This window comes from Thalia democratica, chromosome 1, assembly GCF_965202585.1.
Source record: "Thalia democratica chromosome 1, ktThaDemo2.hap1.1, whole genome shotgun sequence".
In the NCBI taxonomy this organism is placed as follows: domain Eukaryota; kingdom Metazoa; phylum Chordata; class Thaliacea; order Salpida; family Salpidae; genus Thalia; species Thalia democratica.
In genome coordinates, this window is record NC_139165.1 from 62,831,769 (window position 1) to 62,855,957 (window position 24,189).

General features: G+C 27.4%; 1 protein-coding gene across 1 annotated transcript in view; it reads right to left on the reverse strand.

Annotated features, from left to right (window-relative positions):
- The window catches only part of LOC145849220 (dynein axonemal heavy chain 10-like), a 72,888-nt gene that overhangs the window by 15,743 nt on the left and 32,956 nt on the right, over window positions 1–24,189 (reverse strand). The window contains exons 38-69 of the mRNA XM_082954356.1: window positions 22,789–22,922; window positions 22,564–22,640; window positions 22,288–22,392; window positions 21,978–22,135; window positions 21,051–21,293; window positions 20,012–20,195; window positions 19,671–19,780; window positions 19,348–19,506; window positions 18,876–19,057; window positions 17,872–18,008; window positions 17,597–17,743; window positions 16,514–16,633; window positions 14,884–15,156; window positions 14,476–14,661; window positions 13,867–14,022; window positions 13,362–13,510; window positions 12,520–12,622; window positions 12,058–12,282; window positions 11,383–11,512; window positions 9,996–10,177; window positions 9,598–9,788; window positions 9,371–9,478; window positions 8,520–8,655; window positions 8,197–8,315; window positions 7,647–7,779; window positions 7,407–7,535; window positions 7,205–7,320; window positions 1,895–2,060; window positions 1,463–1,729; window positions 908–1,053; window positions 607–772; window positions 132–293 (exon numbers count right to left, since the gene is read on the reverse strand). Of these exons, the coding sequence (XP_082810482.1) occupies window positions 132–293; window positions 607–772; window positions 908–1,053; window positions 1,463–1,729; window positions 1,895–2,060; window positions 7,205–7,320; window positions 7,407–7,535; window positions 7,647–7,779; window positions 8,197–8,315; window positions 8,520–8,655; window positions 9,371–9,478; window positions 9,598–9,788; window positions 9,996–10,177; window positions 11,383–11,512; window positions 12,058–12,282; window positions 12,520–12,622; window positions 13,362–13,510; window positions 13,867–14,022; window positions 14,476–14,661; window positions 14,884–15,156; window positions 16,514–16,633; window positions 17,597–17,743; window positions 17,872–18,008; window positions 18,876–19,057; window positions 19,348–19,506; window positions 19,671–19,780; window positions 20,012–20,195; window positions 21,051–21,293; window positions 21,978–22,135; window positions 22,288–22,392; window positions 22,564–22,640; window positions 22,789–22,922 (4,999 nt within the window). The remainder of the gene's footprint in view (window positions 1–131; window positions 294–606; window positions 773–907; window positions 1,054–1,462; window positions 1,730–1,894; window positions 2,061–7,204; window positions 7,321–7,406; window positions 7,536–7,646; window positions 7,780–8,196; window positions 8,316–8,519; window positions 8,656–9,370; window positions 9,479–9,597; window positions 9,789–9,995; window positions 10,178–11,382; window positions 11,513–12,057; window positions 12,283–12,519; window positions 12,623–13,361; window positions 13,511–13,866; window positions 14,023–14,475; window positions 14,662–14,883; window positions 15,157–16,513; window positions 16,634–17,596; window positions 17,744–17,871; window positions 18,009–18,875; window positions 19,058–19,347; window positions 19,507–19,670; window positions 19,781–20,011; window positions 20,196–21,050; window positions 21,294–21,977; window positions 22,136–22,287; window positions 22,393–22,563; window positions 22,641–22,788; window positions 22,923–24,189) is intronic.

The following is a 24,189-nucleotide window of genomic DNA, read 5'->3' on the forward strand; positions in this document are numbered from 1 at the left end:
TTTTGTAATAAACAGTTTTCTTATATACTTTTACGGATTAAGTTAGAATTTATTAGTATGTTCCATATGTGAAAAAAGATAGAAACTAACTACCATTACAAGCTTCATGAAATTTTGAAAGCAAAACAAACCTTTAAGTTATACTTTTCTTCTTTTTTCCTGATCCAATTAAGTGCTTGTTCCTGAGGATCTATGCAGAGGGGGCATCTTGACGCTCTAACTGTAAGAATTCCATTTTGTACTGAAAGTTCATCGGGAGGAAGCCCTTCTGATGTCCATTTGCTTATTTCAACCTAGAATTGAATAACATAGAGTTTCAATAAATTCAAATTGAATAACTACCGGTTAATATGTGTAAATTTAATCATTACATTTGTATTTAACTTTTGATTTGTACTTAGGTCGATAAATATAAATAACCGGTTTTTAAATTGATTCAATTAGTAATTTATTAAGTTATAGTTTTCTACATATAAAACAAAGATTACTAACAAAGTTATAAACTTAAATTGTATTCATAAATATAATTGTAATTTTTAGACAATTGATAGGAAAAAACAGGTTGAAAAAATTTAAATTATCAAAGATAAATAGGATAAAGCTTACCTCGTCTGTAAGGATGTTTTCAAGTTTAAAGGGGTCTGATATTGGAATTTCCTTGTCTGCCACACCTTTAACCCAATCATGATAAACCATTTTATTTCGGAATTCCCAGGAAAAAGCACCTTCATAGCTCATAAAAGCCGATGACACCAAACAGTCTCCGAGCAATCTGTTGTACAATGAATGTAAAATGTGCAATTCATTCATGTTTAGTAATTTTGACGTTTGTTAATTTAATTGGAAACTTTTAACGTATGGAATTAACAATATGCAATCAACTTTATTATATATCGCACACACATACTTTATTCGTTTATTTTTCAACTCAAGAAGCTCTTTTTTCCACCTAGTGTCTTCACTACCCAGCCCACTAATCAGTTTGTCAGCAGCAATCAGCCTCCTTCCCATGATTTCGGCTTCTTCTTGTAACTTTCGTGATTCTGTCATTGCCTATAACAAGTGTTAGGCGATAAAAAAAAATCAATGATGATTTAAATATAAACGTGTGCTTAAAAAGTATATCAAATTAAAGATTTAGTAGAAAAATATTCCTACATAAATAATTCATAGTAACTTTATAAAACGTTAATGTTGTTAGCACAACTTTATTTGGTAAAAAATCATATTTATTTAATAATTTATTCAAAAAAGAGGTAAGTTTAATTGAATGATATATATATATATATTTGAAATTAAATTAGAAAGCTACAACCCTCTTATTAACTTGCTTTCACAAATTAAAAGTCTTTATACGTAAAGGAATAAATCTTTGTCGTATTTGTATCGAAGCTTTGCTACTTTCAATTATTAATTGTAACTATTTAAAAATTTGATAGTTTACTTAATAAAATAGACTGACTTTTTCATATTTTTCGGCAAGTTTTGCCAGCTGATCATCTAACAAAGCTACTTCTTTGTTTACTTTGTCCAGTTCCCGCTTAGCTTGGTAAAAACTCCTTTCAAGTCTGGCAACTTTTTCCCGCTTCGGTTTTATTTCTCTGGCAACATCGCAATAACCCATGACAGCTGTGACAAAGCGCATCATTCCAAATCCTGCCTTGCTAATTGCACGCATTTCTTTTAAATTGACACCAAGACTTCCGAGAAAACCCTTAACAGTCCGAGTCTGTATAGTGAAAATATTACTAGTAAAAATAACTATCACGAAACACACTATTACAAAATTAAATTTAAAAATGGTCTAGAAATTAGATATCACAACAAGAAGCATGCTATGCTCAAATAAAAAATAAAGTAGCAGAAATTTTAAAACTATATTTTTTTGTTTTACTTGATTTTGTGTAATAGCATCAACATCCATTTCCATAAGAGATTTGAGAAAGTTTCCTTCTGACATCATACCTTTAGCAGATTTCCATGATATTTCTTTGAAGCCTTTCATTACAAGAATGCACTCGCATATTGTCTGCACTGGTTTAGGTGGCTTAGCGAAAGACCTGTGATAAGTGCATAGTATAGAAGTTATCAACAAAGGTAGCAACAGAAATATATATAACGTGGAGATAAATCCTTGTTTAGGGCTAAGCTGCTACGTGATAATGTTAGACACCTAATTACAAATATCATCTCTACTGCAAAACGTGGTGAAAGTTTACTAGCAATAACGCTCTATATATTACTATCAAACAATATTAGCAAATGTTGCAAGGCATTCTATTACAAAATACAATTGTTGTAAGCATTTTAAACTATAAAATTACCAAAAAATATATATATCAAACTTTTTTAAATTCAAATTTAATTGATGCCTTATATTAAATGTAAAACATAAAGGTGTAATGATATTAACATCTCATTTTCGTATTTTAAAACTATCATATCGTATTTTATATATTACTATCAAACAATATTAGCAAATGTTGCAAGGCATTCTATTACAAAATACAATTGTTGTAAGCATTTTAAACTAAAAAATTACCAAAAAATATATATATCAAACTTTTTTAAATTCAAATTTAATTGATGCCTTATATTAAATGTAAATCATAAAGGTGTAATGATATTAACATCTCATTTTCGTATTTTAAAACGGATGTTGTAAACTGTTTTACGCAGATTTCGTGACGTGCTTACAGTATTAAAAACAAACATTTTTATTATTTTAAGGAGTTAATTTTATTCCGACGCGTATATATCGGCGTTTGTCTTTCAAATACGCGTTAGTTGCAAAGTTATTCCGCGGTACGATCAAGTTTAACGTTTTACTTCAATTTTCAAGAATAAAGAAAACGTCTACATCGCGGAGTTGATGTTAGTATTTATGTAAATTTACGATTGTTGATACTTTTTATAGATTTTATTTGTGTCGTGATTTAAAGTTTCTTTCTTCAGAACTAAGAATTATTATTGAAAATAAAGTAAATTGCATTTATTCAAAGTGTGTTTTATTCATAATTTAGGAATAAGTTTGTAACTATATTAAACTAGCATCAATATAAACCTAGTTGGTTAAAGTGGAAACCACGCAGTGACTTTTAAGAACCTTGAATCTTCTGGTTAGGAATCTTTAAGCAGACAACAAAATAAATGCACACAAACAACAATGACGATATCAATCTTAATAATTCTCATCAAGCAGAGATGATGAATGATAATGCTGAATTTTATCTGTCAAACAGCATTCAACAACAATTTAGAAAATTAAGCGAAGTTAAGCAGCTAACAAATGAAGAAGAGTTAAGAATTTTGCAAAAGCAAATAAAAAATTTAAATAATAGATTAAAGCAGTCTAGATCACAACATTACGAACGTGCGATGCTAGAAAAACGCGAACCTTTTTACGATGATTACGAAAGTAATGATACTAGTTTTGATAATTTTAGCGATACATTTAAGGCGCAAAGACTAATTAAAAAGTTTAAAAGATTAGACTTTGTAAGAAACCCTCGTGATATTATTAGTTTTTTCGAGGAGGATATGTTAAATGAAAATATTTCTAGTAATACAGAATAGTATAAATTTTTAACTGGGTTTTGGCCGAGAGAAGAGTTGTCAGACTATTATAAATTGACAGAAAGAGGTGAAAGAAATTACAGTTCTTTAAAAAACTTTTTTATCAATAGGGACAATCAGTTAGCTGAAATTTTAGATAAAATCCCAATTTGAAATGAGTGTACAAACTTTAATAAAATATTTGCTACAGCCGTGAGTTGGGCCAAATGTCCAGAGCAGGACAGAATAAAGTTTTTTCTTGCATACTTAATGCCCTTTTCGATCAAAGATAAGAATAGAGAACATTTTGATGAAAGCTTAGAAGTTTTTAAAAGAAAAGGACAACCCATATGGAACGCTTATAAAGTAAACGCATTAATACCTAAGCAAGTTAATTACGATAGACTACAGCAGTATGAACAAAGTCATTATAAGTCTAAAATAAATTACCATAAGCGAGTTCGTCATAATTGTCAACAAAGTTTTCATTTAAGAGATAATGGTAATAATCATAATTACAATTATCGTCAACATAATCAAGGTAGAGATAATTTTAAACCAAGAAAAACATACAATGGTAATAGTAATAACAATGTTAACATAGCACAGTGTTTGTCGTGTCATCAATACTTACCAACAAAAACATTTAATATAAATAAAGCGTCACAAACAGCCAAAGAAAAAGCTCAGGTAACTAAAAACACTAAAGCTATTGGAGTAACTGGTCAAGTAGTATGGTTTAATGTTCGCAAAGGTTACGGTTTTATTCATCGTGATGATCGGAACAGCGATATCTTTGTTCATTATACAGCTATCGTCAAAAACAACCCTAACAAATTCTTAAGGTCTCTTGCACAAGAAGAAAAAGTCCAGTTTGATATTGTTGTAGGTAAAAATAACATGTCAGAAGCCGCAAACGTGACAGGTCCTAATGGTAAAACAGTTCAAGGGTCTAAGTATGCTGTAGATAAGAATTCAAACTACAACCAAAAAATTCAACAAAAATTATTTGACGCAAACCATCATTCTAGTAACCTCCAACAGCAGAAAAAAAAGCTAGTAGAACTTATAAGCAAGCTTTGCTTTTACAGCTATTAAGGAAAGAAAAACATCGAAACCAACAGCAGAAAAATAGCAGTTACAATAAAAAATATGATAGCAAGCCAAAATATCAAGTGCAAACAGTGCAGCTTAAAATTTATAAACAAGACTCAGGCTATTACGATTCTTCAAAAACAAAATCAGAAACTAGCGTATCAAGCAACATATTAGCTAAAAAGAAGAACAATTTTGAAGTATTTGATTCCTTTAATAAAAAATAAATTGTAACACAGAATAGAAAAGAGTCAGAATTACTAATAGCAGGTCTAAAACTTTTAACATTTATCATAAAGCCCTTTTGAAGATAAAACATAAATAATTTCACAAAACTAACAAAACAGACTTTAATAAAGGTAAAAATTTACATGAAAATCAATTTAAATATTTTCTAAACTCAGGTAATTTTTTTAAGAAGTTAAAATGAAAGAAACTATTACGTGTATTTATTTTGTATTCTTTTCTGATAAAATTTCTGAATTGTAAAGTTTATAGCTTTTTTACTTTTAATGATGTGCTATAAAGTGTTTTATATTATAAATTACAGTTTAGTAATTGAACTATTAATTAAAAGCTAAGACAGAACAATTATACAATAAAAAAGTTTAATAAGCCTATTTTTATATTGAAATTTTAGTAACTACATTTTACTCTAACTTAAAAACAAAACTAATTTATCAGATTTTTTGCTATTAAAATAATCAAGTTCAAGTTTAAAGCTTTCAAATTCGACTCGTGATAAATTTTTTCTATAAATTTTGAATTTAAAAGTACTTTAAACTCCCATTAAGTTTTGACTGTTAACGACCGAAAAAAAAGCACTCGCTAAATTTTCCTCTTTATAAATTTCTATAATGCTTAAGTTTTGTGTTGCTTTAATAGAAATACTTTATACTTGAATCCTATAAAAGTTTGTGCATGAAAATACTACTTATTGTTTTGTAAAATACTTTAAAGAAAATGTTTTCTGTTTTGTTTATTAAAGTTTGCGAGTTAAATATTAAGAACATATGTTTTTCTAAGTTAAAAACAAAATTAAAATGTTTCATGTGTTTTAAAATATTAATTTTCTTTTAATGCACCTTTAAATGCTTAAAATGTTTTGTTTTGTATAAAATAATACTATTAAATTATACTATTTTGTATTAAACGTAAATACTGACAGTTTCGTTATTGTCTTTTGGCATAATAACATAGTAGTTTTTACGAAACTTTCTTGAAAGAATATCTCAACTTTTATTTTTAAGCCGCGTATTTTTGTACAATTAATTCTTTCAAATGAATACTACAATGATGGACAATGAAAAGATGAATATTTTCTATGTCAACAAGTGAATTCGATGAATTTTTGAATTTGAAGTTTAGAGAAAAACAAGCGAATCAAAACAATTCGTTCCTGCTAAATAAACCACCGTAGAAGAAGAAAGCGGAAGAGAAATGCCGGAATAGAAAAAGCCCGAGGACAACAAGCCCAAGGACAAGAACCCCGAGGAAAAGAAGCCTGAGGACAACAAGCTAGAAGCCAACTAAATGACTATCATTTTTACTTTGTCCTTATGTTGTGTCTTATCTTAATTTTGTAAATTATGTAATTTTTGAGATAATAAGTTATACAGTTTCTTTTTCTTACTTTTTTTTTTGATCCGCCCTTTTAACAATTATAAAAAAATTTAAAGTTAAGTAGGATTTTAAGGATTTAAATTATTTAAAACCAGGCTTTAAACACTAAAATAAAAATTTAAAAAGAAATAATGTAATGATATTAACATCTCATTTTCGTATTTTAAAGCGGATGTTGTAAACTGTTTTACGCAGATTTCGTGACGTGCTTCCAGTATTAAAAACAAACATTTTTATTATTTTAAGGAGTTAATTTTATTCCGACGCGTATATATCGGCGTTTGTCTTTCAAATACGCGTTAGTTGCAAAGTTATTCCGCGGTACGATCAAGTTACGATTAAGTTCAACGTTTTACTTCAATTTTCGAGAATAAAGAAAACGTCTACATCGCGGAGTTGATGTTAGTATTTATGTAACTTTACGATTGTTGATACTTTTTATAGATTTTATTTGTGTCTTGATTTAATAGTTTCTTTCTTCAGAACTAAGAATTATTATTGAAAATAAAGTAAATTGCATTTATTCAAAGTGTGTTTTATTCATAACTTAGGAAATAGTTTTGTAACTTATAATTGTAGCTATTTGTAACTAAAGCTGTCAGTTAGTAAGTTACTGGAGACCACGTAGTTAAGACATAAACATAAAAATCATTAAAATAACCTTGTTGGTTAAAAAGGAAATATAAATTACTATAAATAAAAGACCCAAATGATGAGACTATAAAAAACCATAAGTTTTCTTTTCTTTCTTCGATACTCTTGTCGAAAACATTGTAATACTATAATCGATTTATACAGATTATTGGATGTAAAATTTAACATACGTAGTCTTTATTTACAATTTTATAATATACTTTAAATTTAGAACAAAAATAGTAAAAACTGATACTAGAGTGTCTGTTTGTTTGTGATAAGTTGTAGCGAAACTAACCGGACTTCAGTGACATCAGACTTTTCAAGATCCTGGAGCGCCAATCTGGCAGCTTCGAGAGCAGGCATCGCTTCAGCGAGAGCTTCCTCTGCATCTTGCTTCTCAACTACAATGATCTGTCGCGTTTCAAACAGTTGATTAAAAGTTTCTGGCTTAAAATATTATTTTTTTTGTTAAAAAAATTTAGCCACAAAAAAACAACCTTATTAGCTTCCTCAATTTCGAGAGCCTTTTCAGCAGCAACCGTTTTCTTTTCAGTCGCAGTTTTCGTTTTTTCTGAAATATCAACCAACATTGCCTCACAAGCGGCCGTTTTTTCCCCAACTGCGACCTATTATTAAACATACTGCTACTATCCTTCTTAAACAAAAAACTATTTTAAGAAACATCAGGAAAGACTTTTTAGAGTCGTAATAAGTGTAGGGTATATATTGAAACGAACCTTTTGCACAGCAAGCTTTTCATTGAGTTCATTTAACTGCACAGCAGCTTCAGCAAGTTTTTTTAGCCCACCATCCAATCTTTCACATAGTCTCAAAACTTCCAGATCTTTTTCTTGCAACAAGCTGTTGTACCTGCAAAATTCGGTTTAAGTTGTTTTAGTTAAAATGTGTTAAATAAACTTACTAATCAAATAAGTTCTAATTATTTTAGGAAGTTAAAACACGCACAAAATATACATTAAAGAAAAAATAATTTTATATGACAATATTGTATTATAAATTTATAAAAAGATTTTGACTTATAGTAGTTAAAGTTAATAATTGTTAGTTATACTTAAAATTGTGAATAAAAATTAACAACTTTTCAATAAATAGAAGGATAGAAAAATTTATTTAAGAATATAGCTTCTACTTAGGTTTTAGCGATGTCAAACTGAAAAAGAGTAGTTTTCAAGAAAAAACTGCAGGTATAAAACTATTAAGAAAACCTTAGTTTTTACAAAATCTTTAACAATTTACATATAACATTAACAAAAAAGACTATCTTACGTGGTAATGTAGTCGAGGTAATTTTTTGGTGTGACATAATTGTTCCTCCTTAACTTACGTGCAAAATTTAAACTGTAGTCTTTTACGGACTGGTGAGTTGCTACCACGTGACTTATTATCTGTGATTTTTATAAATAATAAACAAAAAAAAATTAAGTATTGAACATTAGTTGATATTTCACTATATAATATTTTAAATATTAAATTCAAAGAAAAAAAAACGAAAAACTATAAATAGTCTTCAAACATAAATAAACATTAAATCAAATAAAACAACAAAAATAATCAAACGCAAAGCTTTGTTAAATACATGATCAACATACATTGTCAACATGAGTTTCAGGCAACATTTTGTTATCGGTCAACATAGAAGTAGCCACAGCATACAATGCTTGTTCAGGCCACTCCAAAAACCAATCAATAATAGTATTGTTAACCATTCCAGGAAAATTTCGACATCTGTGTGAAACATATTCTATAATATTACTTTTTCACCCTAAATTTTAAACAAGATTTTATTTTTTTGAGTTTTTTTAAAATACTATATACCAGTTACGACTTGTACTATGCAAATGACAAAGGATTTTTAAGTAGGCGATATCACTATATGTTTGAGATTTAAAAGTCTAAAACGATCTTAAGAAAATATATTTTTAGAACGTAAGTTGTGCGATATATATTTTTCTCGTAAATTACTAAAATAAAGTAATTAATAACAAAAACAGTTTTTATACTGAATTCCTATTTTACATTAAAAAGGTAAAAAGCAAAAAATTATATGTGTTCATCAAAAAATTTAAGCTCACAAAAAATGCTGTTTTACAACTTGTATTATTTAAACGTTGTTTAAAACTTTAAACATTGTTATTAGCTTCTATTAAAAATTTTACAACTTTTGTGTTAAATAATTCAAAGTAGATTAATTTGTGGCAATTTTCTTTTTATTCTCAAATTATTATATCGGTTTTTTGTGTTTGCCTGGTTTCTTTGAGTTAAAAATTTGTTACAAAATTAAAAGTTTATTCAACCAATATATGCTATGCTATTTTATAAACACAAGAGTTAATATCGTTATTAAGTATAACAATTTTTACCGGTAATTTAATTTTATTCAAATCAATTAATTATAGAGTGAAAATTCAATTTTTTTAAATCTAAAGTTAAAATACTTTACCTTATTCTAAGAGTATCTCCAACAGGCGACATAGCAAGCACAATGTGTAAGTTATCTGAACACTTTTGCACAAAGTAACTCCAAATCTGTTCTTTAGCAGGTCCATATCTAAAGTTATCCAAAATTTTGACGACCGTTTTATATGAAGATAGGAAGTTTTTTTTTAGAAAATTAAAAGTTTTAAAATTGACATTTTAAACAGTTTTAGGACCATCCGAACCACTTACCCCATCTTCATTGCTTCCTCCCTGCAAGTACCTATGAGAGCCTCTTTCTCATCGTCAGGAAACAAGGCGGGAACGATTCCAGTTGTGAGCATGTTGTTGATGAGCTCGAGGAATCCTTCCTCAGCAACGTGGGAATCAGTGAACATGAAAGTCGTTTTCTTGTTATCCACTCCAAGTTTGTTGTACAACACCTATTAAATAATCAACCAGTTTTTTAACAGTTTTAATTTGAAATATTTGCAGTATAAAAAAAAAGCATATTATTCAAAAAAAAGACAAATGAACTCGTTTTTTTACAACTCTTTTTTATACAAAACGTAGTAAAACTTTTTACAACTTTCTTGGTACCAAGCATTTTTTATAACTTGTTTTTAATCTTTAAAAAGTTTTAAACCAACTTTCAAATCTTCTCGAAAGCTACTTTCATCATACCCTCTACTAAGTGTTATTTCAAAAACGTCGCAACCTGCAGCATAGGAAGCGAGTTTTGTAAGTGACTGCTTACCACTGCCACCGACTCCTACTAACAAACAATGGCCTTGCTCCATTCTAAGTACTCTTTGTATTCTTGTCAAGTGCTCTATTTGGGTTATAATTTTTATTAGTACGCCGCTTCAAGAATAAAAATGAATAATTTTAATACTAAAAAGCTAAGACACTTAGTCTGATATTTAAAGTTTTTAGATAAAAATTAATTTGTAAGATAAAAAATACCGACAAATTTCAAATATGTTAAATTATAATTTCAACTAGTTTTGTATTTTTACTTCATTTTACTTGCCATTGTCTAAATGTTATTTACTGTTTTGAATTTATTTGACAAGGTCAGCTAACGCTCACCGAAACCAGGTAATAAACCGAAGCAGTGCATAAACATTTGTTTTATTATGTTTTATTTTATTTTACTTTAGTAATGTTTACAAACATAATTCTAAAACCTTATACTTGTAGTAAGTACTACAATTAACTTACTAGCGGGAATGATACGCAAGATTTAACAATAAACAAAAAAGTAATATTACTGAAACTGATTTATTTATTTAGAACCTTAGAAATTTATAGTCAAAAAATCAAACTAACATGAGATTAACAGCAAGGTTATATTTATCAAAAGCAGAATCTTTTTGTATTTTTATCAAAGTTTTAAACACTAAAAAACTGTCTACTTACACAAGGAGAAAAAGTTAACAAACAATCCGACAAAAAAAAATTAACAAAATTCTATACACCTGCATTATAATGTGGTTTCAGCAAATCTATATTTGGCAGCATAGTTGTCAGATTGACTATGCGGGTATCGCCACCTAAGTACTCGAAAGTAATATTTAAAGTTTAAACAAACTAATGTTTATGTACTTATTATGATTGTTATACATGCGAAAATTCTTAAATTATGGCAACCCTGCTTGGTAGTGTTATAAGGGGTGGTGAACGCGCATAACAACTTTTAAAAATAAACACAAGCATTTGGCTTTAAAATACAAATTTATTTTAACTGAAATGACTTGTAGTTTCGATTTGTCTGCTTATGAATTGTATAGCGTTTCAAACTTAACCTAGTTGTTCTAACTTGATAAACATGTTAAACAAAACAATAAATTTTGTTACAGAAAAAAACAAGTTTTATTTACAGTAGATAAATTTGGTAAAAAATCAAAAGAACATTTAAGACGCCTTCTAGTTGAAATTTTTTTCAACTGCTGCACTTTAATTTACTAGCTATTGCAAAAAATATTTATCTACTTAATCTATTACCCACAATAATAATAAAGTAAAAAAAATCACCTAGTGCGTCTTCAAATAAAACAAGATTCATAGCTGTATGATATTCGTTGTAATCCATCATTATTTCCATCAATATTGCGTGAATGGCCTGAAAATCTTGCAAGTCTTCATATATACGAGGTTCCGCTTCCTGTTTGAGTTTACAATTATCAACTTGTTTTGGCTTATCATGAGAGAAATAAAAACTTTATCTAGATATTTTAGTGTAATTTATAAACTGTTTTAAAGCTGATTTCATAATGTAGCACTATAAATAAATAAAAACCAATGTTCGTCGTTAATATTTATTTTCTAATCGTTTTAATTTACAATTTTTTTATTTTGAAAACAGTTTTTGTAAGCTATGATCACATAAATCTAATAATTTATAAATAACAACTTAAACCTCTTTTAGAATATCGAACGAAAGTTTAAAACTTATAGCTGAAAAATTTTTAAATGAGAATACTTTTTTGTAATTTGTTTAATTTCTTATAAAACTATCGATTAGAAACTTTCCATTTATAAATTTGTATAGATTTTTTTTACAAAAATGACGATGTAATAAATCTTGAACTGAAAGTTTTAATTGAATAAAAAGTTATTTAAATTTTAAATTTATAATTAAAAAAGAAAAAACAATTCATTTTTATGGAAAATTCTTATATATTTTTTTTTCAATACTAAACTAGTAACCTCAAGTGAGTTTCTGTAATCACCAAAAAGTATTGGATTTCGGATTACATGTTCTTGCTCTTTGTCGAAGTTAGAAGCAACAATATCGCCAATCAGTTTCTGTACATAATTTTTGTCATTCATATCGATTAATCGGTCATGTACAACTCTTAACACTTCGTTTCTCCATAGTCGAACAAAGCTCTCTGAAGTATCGAATCTTTCTGGTGTTGATAAACACAGGCCCTAATAATAAAACAATTTATTAAGTTTATAACTTCGCAAGTAATGAGTATGCGTAAACGTAAATATGCTAGCTCTAGAAATAGTTCTAAAAAACATAACTTCACTTACATAACTTACTATATTTAAACGTAAGAGTCACTTTAAAAATATTTCAAATACAAAAAAAGTATCATGAATTCATACAGCAAAACTGCTATTTAAAACTATGTTTAACACATTTTTAAACATAAAACATACTTGGTAAACTCTTGAAAGGTCTCTTAAATTGAAAATGTAGTGAAACTTGCTTGGAGTTGGAGGTAGGTCATTTAAAATTTGATCGTATAGCTTCAATGTACAACTGTGTAAATAATGATTGCAAATTAAATACAAGAACTACAACAAAAGAGTACTTATAGTTATGAAAAGTAAAACATTTTTATATAAAGAGCTATGAAATTATTCTCTTCTTTAAAAACAGTACAGAAAAGTATTGCAAATCAAAGTACATGCATATCTCCAAGAAACAGAAAAGTTACTAAATTAATAAGCATCTTTTCTGCTGACTGTAAAAAATAGTTTTTAAATACGAATTTAAATAAAAACAAGTTATACAGTAATCTTCCTTTATTGTACCAATATATGTTTCTGTGTGTTAACTAATCAACACACTTCAACTAGGTTGTAAATGGGAAAGATAATATTTTTGAACAGTTAAATACGAATTTATGGATTTTAGGACTTAATATAAAACAGTGCAAAAGTATAGTAATAGTGTAAAGTTAATATATTATTAAAATAAGAAAAATATGGTAAAGTACCTTAAAACTTAAATAAAACATTTGAATATTTATTTTAATTAAACATTATATCTTAAGTAAAAAAATTACTCGAGTGGTAGTTTTTTATGGGTTTTAAGGAGGTTTAAAGTTAGGGATAATGGGTAATTATTTAGGGCCTGTGGACACGTGCGAACAAGAAACCCAGTAAAAGCTAGACTACTAACCGTCTCAAAAATAGTTTTAACATTATTAAATAAAGTTAAGTAAATGTAAATAAACAAAAACAAATTATGCTTATATATTACAACATAAACTCACTTGCATATAGGATCAACAATATTTTGTATTTGTTGGTCAAACGGAATGCAATGGCCAGATAAAATGGAGGAATATATCATCATCAAGGATTCATCAGATGGGAAGGTCATATTAAAGACAGTAAATAAGGAAAGGAACCGAGGGTCAACCTGAAAAAATTAAACTTTTAGATATTAAATTACAAGTACATCTACTTGAAGCTTTATACTATAAACTTATAAAAAATAATATATTAGTAAAAAAATTTACTTTAAAAACAAGTTATATTGTTGTAAAAATTTTCGAACCTGATTAAGTTTAAAAAGTTTGGGTATAAAATATGTACAGAACTTAGTGAATAATTGAAGTGAAGTTAGAAAAGCATTTGTTTAAAAACCAATCAAAAAATTTTTCTTTTATTTATAATATAAAACAGATATAAGCTGCTAAGAAAATAGTTAAAAAATATTTTTTTCATATCTAAATAATTAAATTTATAAAGAAGACTTTCAACAAATATAAAAACCTCATTTCTACCACCGCCAGCTTTTCCCATAGCAGCAACATACGACATATCTCTCAAATATTTCATAAACAGATCTTTACCCCTATCATACATTCCACCCTTTTCAAGCAGCAGCTTCATAAGTGCTATTGGTTGTTGAGTACCATATGTATCCACCTATATTAATGTATTTATTATAGAACTAACTTATGTACAGTTTACGGTTTATAAAAAAGTTGAGCTTCTAGAACAAAGTTAACAACTGCATGCCAATATCTAGTTGTATTATTATACTTTTACGACAATTTCTACTAAAACGCTACTATTAGTAGGGTTTTAATTTTGAAGTAATCAAAAAACAGTATTATTATCAATATAAAAAATATTTTCAATATGCTACTTTTCCAAAATTTATCGATAAGTTTATAGAGTTAATCAAACTTTTACTGATACTAAATTAGTCCTGTAGCATTGAGAGTATTACAATGATATTGTTTAACCTATTGTACTCTCACCGTACGTTAGAATGGCCGGGCTTGCTAGAGAATCAGCAAGTACCGCATTACATATCGCATAGTTTTAATAGTAAGATTATTTCAATATTTCAGAATACAATATACCACAACTTACCTGTGGCATATTCATATCATCAATAAACACAATCAGTCGCTTTCCCATTGGAGGACCATATAGCTCTTTGGTTCTTTTCTCAACATTTGCCTCTAAATTTCTTTGAACATCCATGGAAGTTGTTCGGGATGAAAAGTTTATGTTGAGGACAAGCTGCTGCGATGCGTCCAAACTTCTCAAAAAGCTCTAAATAGTATTACAAACAATGTTAATATGTAAGTTGAAAAGAATCGATAAAAATTTGATTAAACAAATATTAATATAAAAACTTACTCTTTAAATAAATAATTAATACTTTGTTTCGTTTTTGAACTACCTTAACAACTTCTGCTTACTAAAGTATAACTTACTAAGCGTAACTTAAACTTTTATGAGATAGACTTTTTTTATTACAAACAAAAAACCAACCTGTATAGTTGCAGTTTTTGAAGTACCAGTTTCTCCAACGAGAACAGTAGGCTTGTGAGCTTCTATCATCAGTTCAAGTAGCCATGTAGTGCGGGTGGTATCGATTGTTGGCACTAAAATTTGGTTGTACTTCATTGAAGGATCATGCTTGTAAGCAGGCACTATAGATGACCACGGCACCCATACATTTTTCTGCACATCGAAGTGGTACTCGTACAAAAGCGAATGTTTAGTGGGCATCAATCCCGCTTTTGCTAACTTTTTTTCGGTATCCTATACAGTAAGTACGTAATCAGCAGTAAATATAATGTATTGAGGCTGATTTATAAACCTAAAACTTAGAATAAACTTTTAAATTTTTTCTAATGAACTTGATGTGTTCGTTTGAACCGCTAGGACTTAACGCCTAATCACCTTATGTCTGGAATACAGTTTACTAACATTACCAAAAATATCTCGTTTTAAGTTTTTGTCTCGTATAGCGTGTGATACTGCTACAAGCATTTTTATGTTTAATAATATTTAAAAAAGTACCCTAACGATCAAAAATGGACAATTAAGTAGCTCTTTCATTGAAATTAAACTACTAAGTTAATAAAAACCTACATTGTTGTACTTACCTTATTCAATTTTTTTTTAATATATTCGAAATCACGCTACTATTCAAAAAAATAAATTGAAATACTAAATACATAAACAATTTTTTTATAAATAGGTAAAAATATATGTCTTAATATTTGTTTTAGTTTTACATTTAAAAAAATATAAAAACTACTCGAAAAAACTTTTTTTTAAAACTCAGAACTTTAAAACTTAATGTTATGATGGCGCGAAGCATCTAAACTTTGTTGATGATGGCCGTAATAAATACTGTTTGAAAAATGAGGTAATTAAAAAAAACATTTAAAAATAAAACGCCTTATTAAAACTCCAAAAATTACCTGTTGTAAAAATAAATATATTACAAAATTACATAACCTCCTGAATGAAAAAAGAAAAAAAATAAGTAATGATAAAAATGTAAAAGTTTAAAGAAGTTTAGTTATAAAATGTACAAGATGATAGATTTTCAAAAGTAAGTTTTACTGTGATACTTTAACTTGCACCTTATATAGGGAACATATTAAACTTAACTTTGATCTTTTATAATTCAAAAACTACCTTGGACTTAAAGTTTAAATGTACCTGGTAACTGGGTTAAGTTTTAACAAATTAAGGCTAAGTTGTAAAACTCGAGCAAGACCCCTGTAGTCTTGAATAGTAAATAGGTTCGTAAACTGGAATTTTAAAAGTATTAAAAAAATAGTCAAATAAAGTAGTTTAAATTAAATTGAAATGTATACAAAGTTTTTAAATACGTTAAAAAAAAACAAAAAAAAAACAGTTCAAACGCCAAGGAGGTTGTTCCACTAATTTCCAAAATAATCAATTGTTTGTCCAAAATTTTAAATTATTATGACTTTTGGTAAAAATTCATGATTTTATTTAAGACTCAATGTTAATCTTGCCTAAACTTGTATGATCTCCAAATAAACTTTAATAAAATCAAAACTAAAGTTATCTAAAAATTGTTAACAAGCATCAAATGATAATTATGTTGGCTTAGTTTTTAAGTACACAGTTTACTAACGGAGTATGCTGGAAGCCCGGCACACTTTTTCAAAAAACCGTCAAAAACAATTCTTTCATCTTCCATTAGCACGCCACCGATCGACCAATACATGCACTCTATGAATACCGCCTCAAATGCCTGTGATATAATAAGCTAAATTAAAAACTATCCTACGAAATCAATAAATCAAAAAAAATTATTTGAAAACGAATTCATTTCGACTACAAAATAAAACATAAAATTTGACATCAATTTAGCAAAACTTTTAAGTTAAAATCTTATCTATCATGAATTAGTTTGCTTGTTTATTACTAACATTACAACATTTTTAGATTAAATACTATAAAACAGTAAACCTAAAGTTTTAAATGCTTGTTTAAAGTTTTGTTTTTTGAAGTTGTACATTAAAAGAAATAGTGCAAACTGAAAAACTACTTAAAACCAATATTTTAATACTTACTTTTAAAATTATCAAGTATGTTGTTTCTAACTATTAATATTTAAGAAGAATTTTATAAACCAAGTTGAATCAATCTGAAATATTATGCAAACTTATAAAACTAAGTATTTCTAGACTAGACAAAATACTTAAAATGAGTATTCATTTTTTCAAAACTCTCTTTTCAGCTAAATATAATTTTATATAATTTTAAAAAAACTAACAAGAAAATGTATGAACAAAATCGGATATGATTGTAAATAGTGTAACTGATATATCAAAACAGCAGAAAAAATCTCTAACAAAATTTTATCAGCAAATTATAACTAGTATTTCATTAAAAAGTATTAAGATTTATCATCAAGGAAAGTTTATATCATATAAATCTAATAAAAGATCAGTATGTTTTAAGTTTTTTTTACTTGTTTGAGTACTGTCATAACAAATAACTGACTATAATGAATATACAAAACATGCTTTTAACTATAATACAAACATTTATTATTTTAACTTCAGCTTGCACATAGCTACATTTATGTTCAAAAACTTTTGAGAAGCTTCAAAAAACTATTTATCATAAAGATGTTTAAGGTAACTAAACGATTAGAAACAAAATAGAACTTGTAAGAATCTCCCTGCATATAAAAGTTAAAATAACTCACAGCAGGATCGCCATTATCGACATCAAAACCATCGAGACATGCATCTAACAAGCAACACAATTGAGTCATGTGATTCATAGAAGTCCTTCCAACAATGCCTTTCATTGGCTTAACTTGTTCGCCTTGCTCGTTTACTCCTTCTGATACCTGTTTGGTGTTAAAAACATATTAGTTCATATATATACTTTTAATCAGTATACGATAATTTGCTAGAATTATAGCTGTAAATAAAACGGAATGATTTAACTTGTGTAAAATTCATGCTGTAAACTAACAAACTCGACGCAAGGCTCAACGATTTTGTTGTATAAGTTGTTAAGCATAGCTATTTCATCTTTATTTGTTCTTGACTTTATCCAACGCTCCCAAAAAGGCCGATATCTAAGATCCTTTGGATCAACAAAAACCATTCCTAAAAAATATATAACACAAATAATAAGAAAAAGTTTAATCAACCTAGGTACTGGTCAACATAAGAGTTTGACAATAAAACTTTTGTAGAAAAAAATGATAATGTAAGAATTTTAAAAAAATTCTAAATATAAAAAAATACAAAATTATTTAAAGTTAGTTGGAACTTTATAAAGGCAAATTGATTAACAATCAATTTCATAACATCAGACTTATAATAAATCCAACTAAAAGAATATAGTGCTTCAATATTAGGTTGATAAAAAAATTATAAAACAACAACTGCTTTATTGTAAAACTATTTACTATTTTTATACAATCTATAATCTCTAATGCTTTCTAATCATGTCATTTTATTACCTTTAAATAGTTTTGTATAAACTTAAGTTTATTTAACGTGTGTAAATTTCTATTTTTGATTAATTTTTACAAAATATTCTTATTGTTGTCTCTTTAAATAACAGACATTAGTGATTACTTATTATCACCACTTAAAAAACATCAATCATAACACAAGTAGTATACTTAAGAACATATAAATCATTATAAAATACAGGAGGTGATATTTGAACTTTAATGTACAAAACCACTTTAATGAGATGCACATAATAATTCCCTAGTTTATTTTAATTGACGGCGTTTCGACTTTACATTAGTCATTATCAAAAAACGAATCTATGCAATAAAACTAAAATTAGTGTTAAAAAACTAAAACTATAAACAGGTTAATTAACAAAGTATATAAATTTAAGCATTAAAAATATGTACATTTATACATTATAATCTTAATATAAATCATTGTTTAAATACGTACCAAAACTGAATTTAGTCTATCAAAAACAATACAAAAAACGTTTTAACAATTAACCGGCTCTTGAGACTGTAGCAGGTGATGCGTATTGGAGATCGCCGACTTCAAATAACAACGCACAATGATTGGCTAATCTAATTCGCTCTCCATTAGCCAACGTAAGCAGCTTGTTATCGTCCATAACACTATTCATATTTTCAATCCACAATGCATCTACATCTCCATCGAACATTATGTACCTGTAGTGTCATATTTTGTAAAATATTTAAAGTATTAAAAAAATTCATATTCACAAAAAATAATACAAGCTGAAATAAATTATGTTAATATGTTAAATTATTTATGTTAAAGTTGTACTTGACTCAGTTTACGTATTTTTGAAAGTTTGCTATATTTTATCAATTTTTTTTTAATTCGAAATATGTAGTACTTTTTAGTAATTTGTTATAATTGTTAATCTCTTTGAGTTTATTTCGGGTTATACAGGACATACAAACTAAAAAACAGCTACATAAAACGTAAACTATACTTTTTTTCCTTTTTATCTGTTGGTTTGTTGATATCACGGAATATATTAGACAAAATACCATCAGTCCAATCTCTTGTGCTTGGATCAAGAACACCGTACAACTCAACCACTGTAATTGCTTTTGCGTTTAAAGTGTGAACTTTAGTACTAATTCCCAATCTAGAATTATAGTAAACTATTTATATCTATCTTAAATTTGAGCATATAAATATTACAACGTAACTAAATCTATATTTTAAACAATATGTTTTATCTAAACTTTAAGATCAAAACTAATCCAAGTAATATATTTAGAAAAATATTTGTTGCACTAGCGTATTAACTTGATTTGAGCCTGAACCAGGGCATTAACAACGACAGATTTGCCACCACCAGTCGGTCCAACAACCATGATTGAGTGGCGAGTCATCATTGTCTCGTATAACTGAATAACCTATGCAAAGAATTTTCCTTTAGAAAAATTAGAATAAAAACGATTTAAAACTTAAGTAAACTAGTTTTATTAGCTTTTTAAAGAAATTCTAACTGAATTAATAACTATTTTTATAAAAATTATACATTAAAAATTATAAAAATCAGTGCATCTATTATCACATTAAAAGGACAACGTGTATTTCAAGTTTAAATTAATTAGCACGATCCAGACGACTTAACACAAAATTACTTTGTCAACTTGGTTATCTAGCAAAGTGTAGTTATTTTCCACTAAGGATTGTTCAACAGCATCGTTAAAGTTCGGATACCTAACACGAGGACAGTCCAATCCAGGAAACAGATCTGTTATTAAGCCGAGGAAAAGTGGAACGTCTTCAAACACAAACTTTGGTAAGTTCATGTCCCTTAGTGCTCTTTGAAAATTTTAAACCGTTTAAACATCAAAGGTTGTTAGTCAGTATTTATAAAGCAATAATGTACTTATTTTAAAATATTTTTTAATTTAGTGTATTTAAACTGTTTAAAATAAAACAGAAAATGCATAGGTAATTTAAAAATATAAAATAACATACGTCATTAAACATAAAGTTAAGAGTTGCATAAAAAATTGCACTAAAAGAGAATACAAAAGAAGTTTATGGTACAAAAGATAAAACTGGTAAAACACTTTTAACTAGGGTTTCCCAAAGTGGGCCAAGTGGCCTTCTTGGGGGCCATGAGGTCATAATTTGAAACTTACACTAGATATTCTGGAGTTGATGATAAAGAGAAGAAAAAAAATTGTCTTAGGCACTGTTAATGGTAGTTGAGAGGGCAATAGCTTTTTTAATTTATTTATAGGGGTCTTTTGAAAAAAAAAAAGTTTGGGAAACCCTGCTTTTAAGATAGTTAAGAAAAGCTCGGAGAATGTATATTACTTTAAATAAGAATAAATATTTGGCATCATTATATAATAATCAACAAAAACACTTGTATTATGTATTTAAATTACCGTCAAAATTTTTGATAACTTAGTATAAATTAGCTAATCAAAAATATTTTTGACAAAGGTTCAATGCAAGTCATCTTATTTGTATTATACTTTTTTCATTACCTAATAGCTTTCAATAGAAAACAACAGTATAGATAACTAGTAACATCTTCGCTTCAAAAACAGTAACACAAAAAAATAAATGGTAAAAATGTTTTTAATTTCAAGAAATAAATTTAAAGAAAGTACGTTTTTTTACATTGTTCATTAAAAAAATATAAAAACATCTTAAACATACCGCATTAAAACCACATCTTCAGGCAAGTCAGAAGAGCTTCTCTTGAGGTCACCCGCCATTACAAGTACCGATTTAAGTGCTCTAAGCCCGAAATCGTAATGATACTGCTTTGAAAGCTGCTCCTTAGCGAGTTTGTACAATACTGTCATCTTCTTTGCAAGTATCTTGGCTGTCACAAACCCTTCACTAAACAACATGATTTCACATATAAGCTGCAAATCAGGAACTATGCACATCACCGGTCTGAAAAATTAATACTGTTTATAAAATTAAATCGTATACATTAAAGTTAACCTTATATGTGTACACTAGTTTTAAATGAACCAAAACTTTTCATTTGTACGAAACAGAGAACAATAACTAAGTGATTAGTACACTTGTCGTAGTAAATGGTAGGGCAAGCCTTTCCTGAGAGTTATTACTTAAAAACAAATCATCAAAAACTTAGGGTCTTAAGATTTAACTTGGTGTTAGTGTTTTAGATAGAACTATTGTCATTTAACTAATATTATAAGTCGCATCTATTAGAACTAGAATTTTATGATGCAACTACACAAACAGAGGGAGGAAAAAGAGGAGAGAACAAAAACAATTGATTTAAAATCACGCCAAAAAATTTAAAGGTTTAGTTAGCTTTAGTTTAGCTGAGTTATTTTAATAACTTCTTTAATAAATTCTAAATACAAGATTATTAACTTTTTTACGCATTTTAAACTTTATAAAAATAACAAAATACTATTTTTCTAGAAATCAACTGTTAAAGTTTATAAAGTTTAATAGTTTGAAAAACCAGCATTTTAATAACAGAAACTTACTGTTCAGTAAAATAGTTTTAAATGTTATTAGAACTTACAAAATTTCAGTAAGTAAAAATTTATAACAAATAACACATAAAAAATTAAGCTTTTAAAAATTTTTCTAACATACCTAAATAGCGCCTTAACACTTTCAGGAAGTTCTGTTCTTCCAGCATATCCGGGATTCATTGTAATGAATACTCCCATTCTGCTGTCCATTGCAATCTCAGTGCCTTCAAACACAAACCTTGTCAGGTGGTTAACTAATGCATTTCTTATTACTTGAACCTTGTAAAATTTCAAGCGTTATTAAAATAAAACTTATTTAGAACTGGAACTAAGTGAAAATGAAAATCTCATAACAAAATGAACATTTAAAACACAATGTTAAGTAACAAAATAAACATGAAATTATTGTAAGCATTAAGAAATAAACATACTTGAGTAGATACAACTGATAAGACAGCAGCTTCAATTCTGTTGAACTCATCAAAACAGCCCCAAGCTCCACATTGTGCAAGTCCTGATAATATTTTGCCAATCGCCTATTAAGGTTGCATTAAGATAAGTAAAAGATTAAATCAAAATAGAAAAACTAGATTCAAAAAAATTTATATAAAACTAAATAGTCTTAATTACGAGTTAATAAACACTTAAATTATTTAAAACTTTAATTATTCTGAAAAACAAAACAGCTTTAAAAACATGAAAAACACCTTGTAATCCATTCCTTCACCACAATTAGTTACCACGCATAAGAGGCCTAAAGCTTTAGCTAAGTCCTTTGTAGTTTCTGTTGGCATCATATTATTTTTTATTTAGACAAGTACCCTTACTATTTAATATTAAGAAGGTGAAAAAAAATCAAAACTTTACAAAAAACACTACAAACTAGTTATATTTAGTTTTTATTTCATGGCGGAACTAAGCAAAATTTATACCGGTTTTTCCGGTACCAGCCGGCCCAGCAGGGGCTCCGCCTAGGTACATGGAGAGTGCTTGTGTGATAGTCAGGTATATTCTATCAGTCAGCGGAGTTATTACTAATCTTCCGTTTAATCCCATGTATTCATAGCTAATTTAATTTTACATAAAAACAGTTATTTGTGCACTATAAACAAAAAAAAAGTTAAGTTTTAAATAAATTAGACTGAATTTAGGGGTATGCCAAATATGCAAATGTACTTTAAGCTTTTATATGCTAGAAAAATAGCTTAAGCATGATAAATAAATGACATATAATTATAAGAATTGAGTTAGCAGACGGAAAAAAAAACTTTTATCAACTTTTAATATATGAAATCAAGTGTATAAATATAGCTAATACAAACTATAAACTAAGGAAATACTTGTTTTTTGGTTTTATTTAATTCAAGTTTAGGGGAGTCACTTTAGACGTTTTTTAAGTAACTGAGAAGTTAAAATTTAAGAGAAGTATAGGGATTACTTTCTTTTTTTTCTTTTTAATACAAAACTATTATTTAATGTAAAACTATGCTTTTCTAAAAATAAATAAATTTAAAGTCTAGAGAATATAAGGATTGCCACAGATCGAGCTAAAAAATATTTTCTGACTTTTCTATAGAAAAATCTTAATTAAAACTGATTCAAAAATACATAACCAAACACTCAAAAGATATTAACTTATACCAAAACTAAATTAGACCCTGAAAAAAGATGAATTGTAAAAGCAAATTTTTTTTTAAATAACATTAGCAAAATGCAGTTTTTAGTGATGATAAACTTTCATAGTATAAGCATGTTTTTGTCGAATTTCATGTTTTTTTTTCAAAACCCCCATTTTTACTTTTGAAGTTTTTTTTTGTTTTTTCCTGACTTTGTGGCAACCCTGGAATATTCAGATAATAGGTTATTTAAGTGTTAGCTTGGATATATTTTTTACGTACAATTTCAAGTTAATAATTAAATATTTTAGTTTTTTCTCGGTTATAATTTTATTTACTAACTTGGTAACTTTATGAATGATATAAATTGATTATATAATCTTTAAATGTATTTTAAAATGATCTTTTGTATAATATATGTTAAAGATAGTTATTCTAGTTAATCCTTAAATTAAAAACCAGATAATCTTCATTTTAAATTCATAATAAATGCGTATGGATACTCTCATTATATAATAATAAAAAATGTAAATCAAACTAGATGCAATTTAAATAAGATATAATCGCAAATTAAATTCTCCATATATTTTGATTTAATATGATTAGTACTTTCTATTAGTTTGCTTGTTAAACAGCAATAACGTAGAAAAATATTTCAAAATATAAAACCACACAGTTTATCAAAAAGTGTTAAACTGTTAACTTATATACATCAAA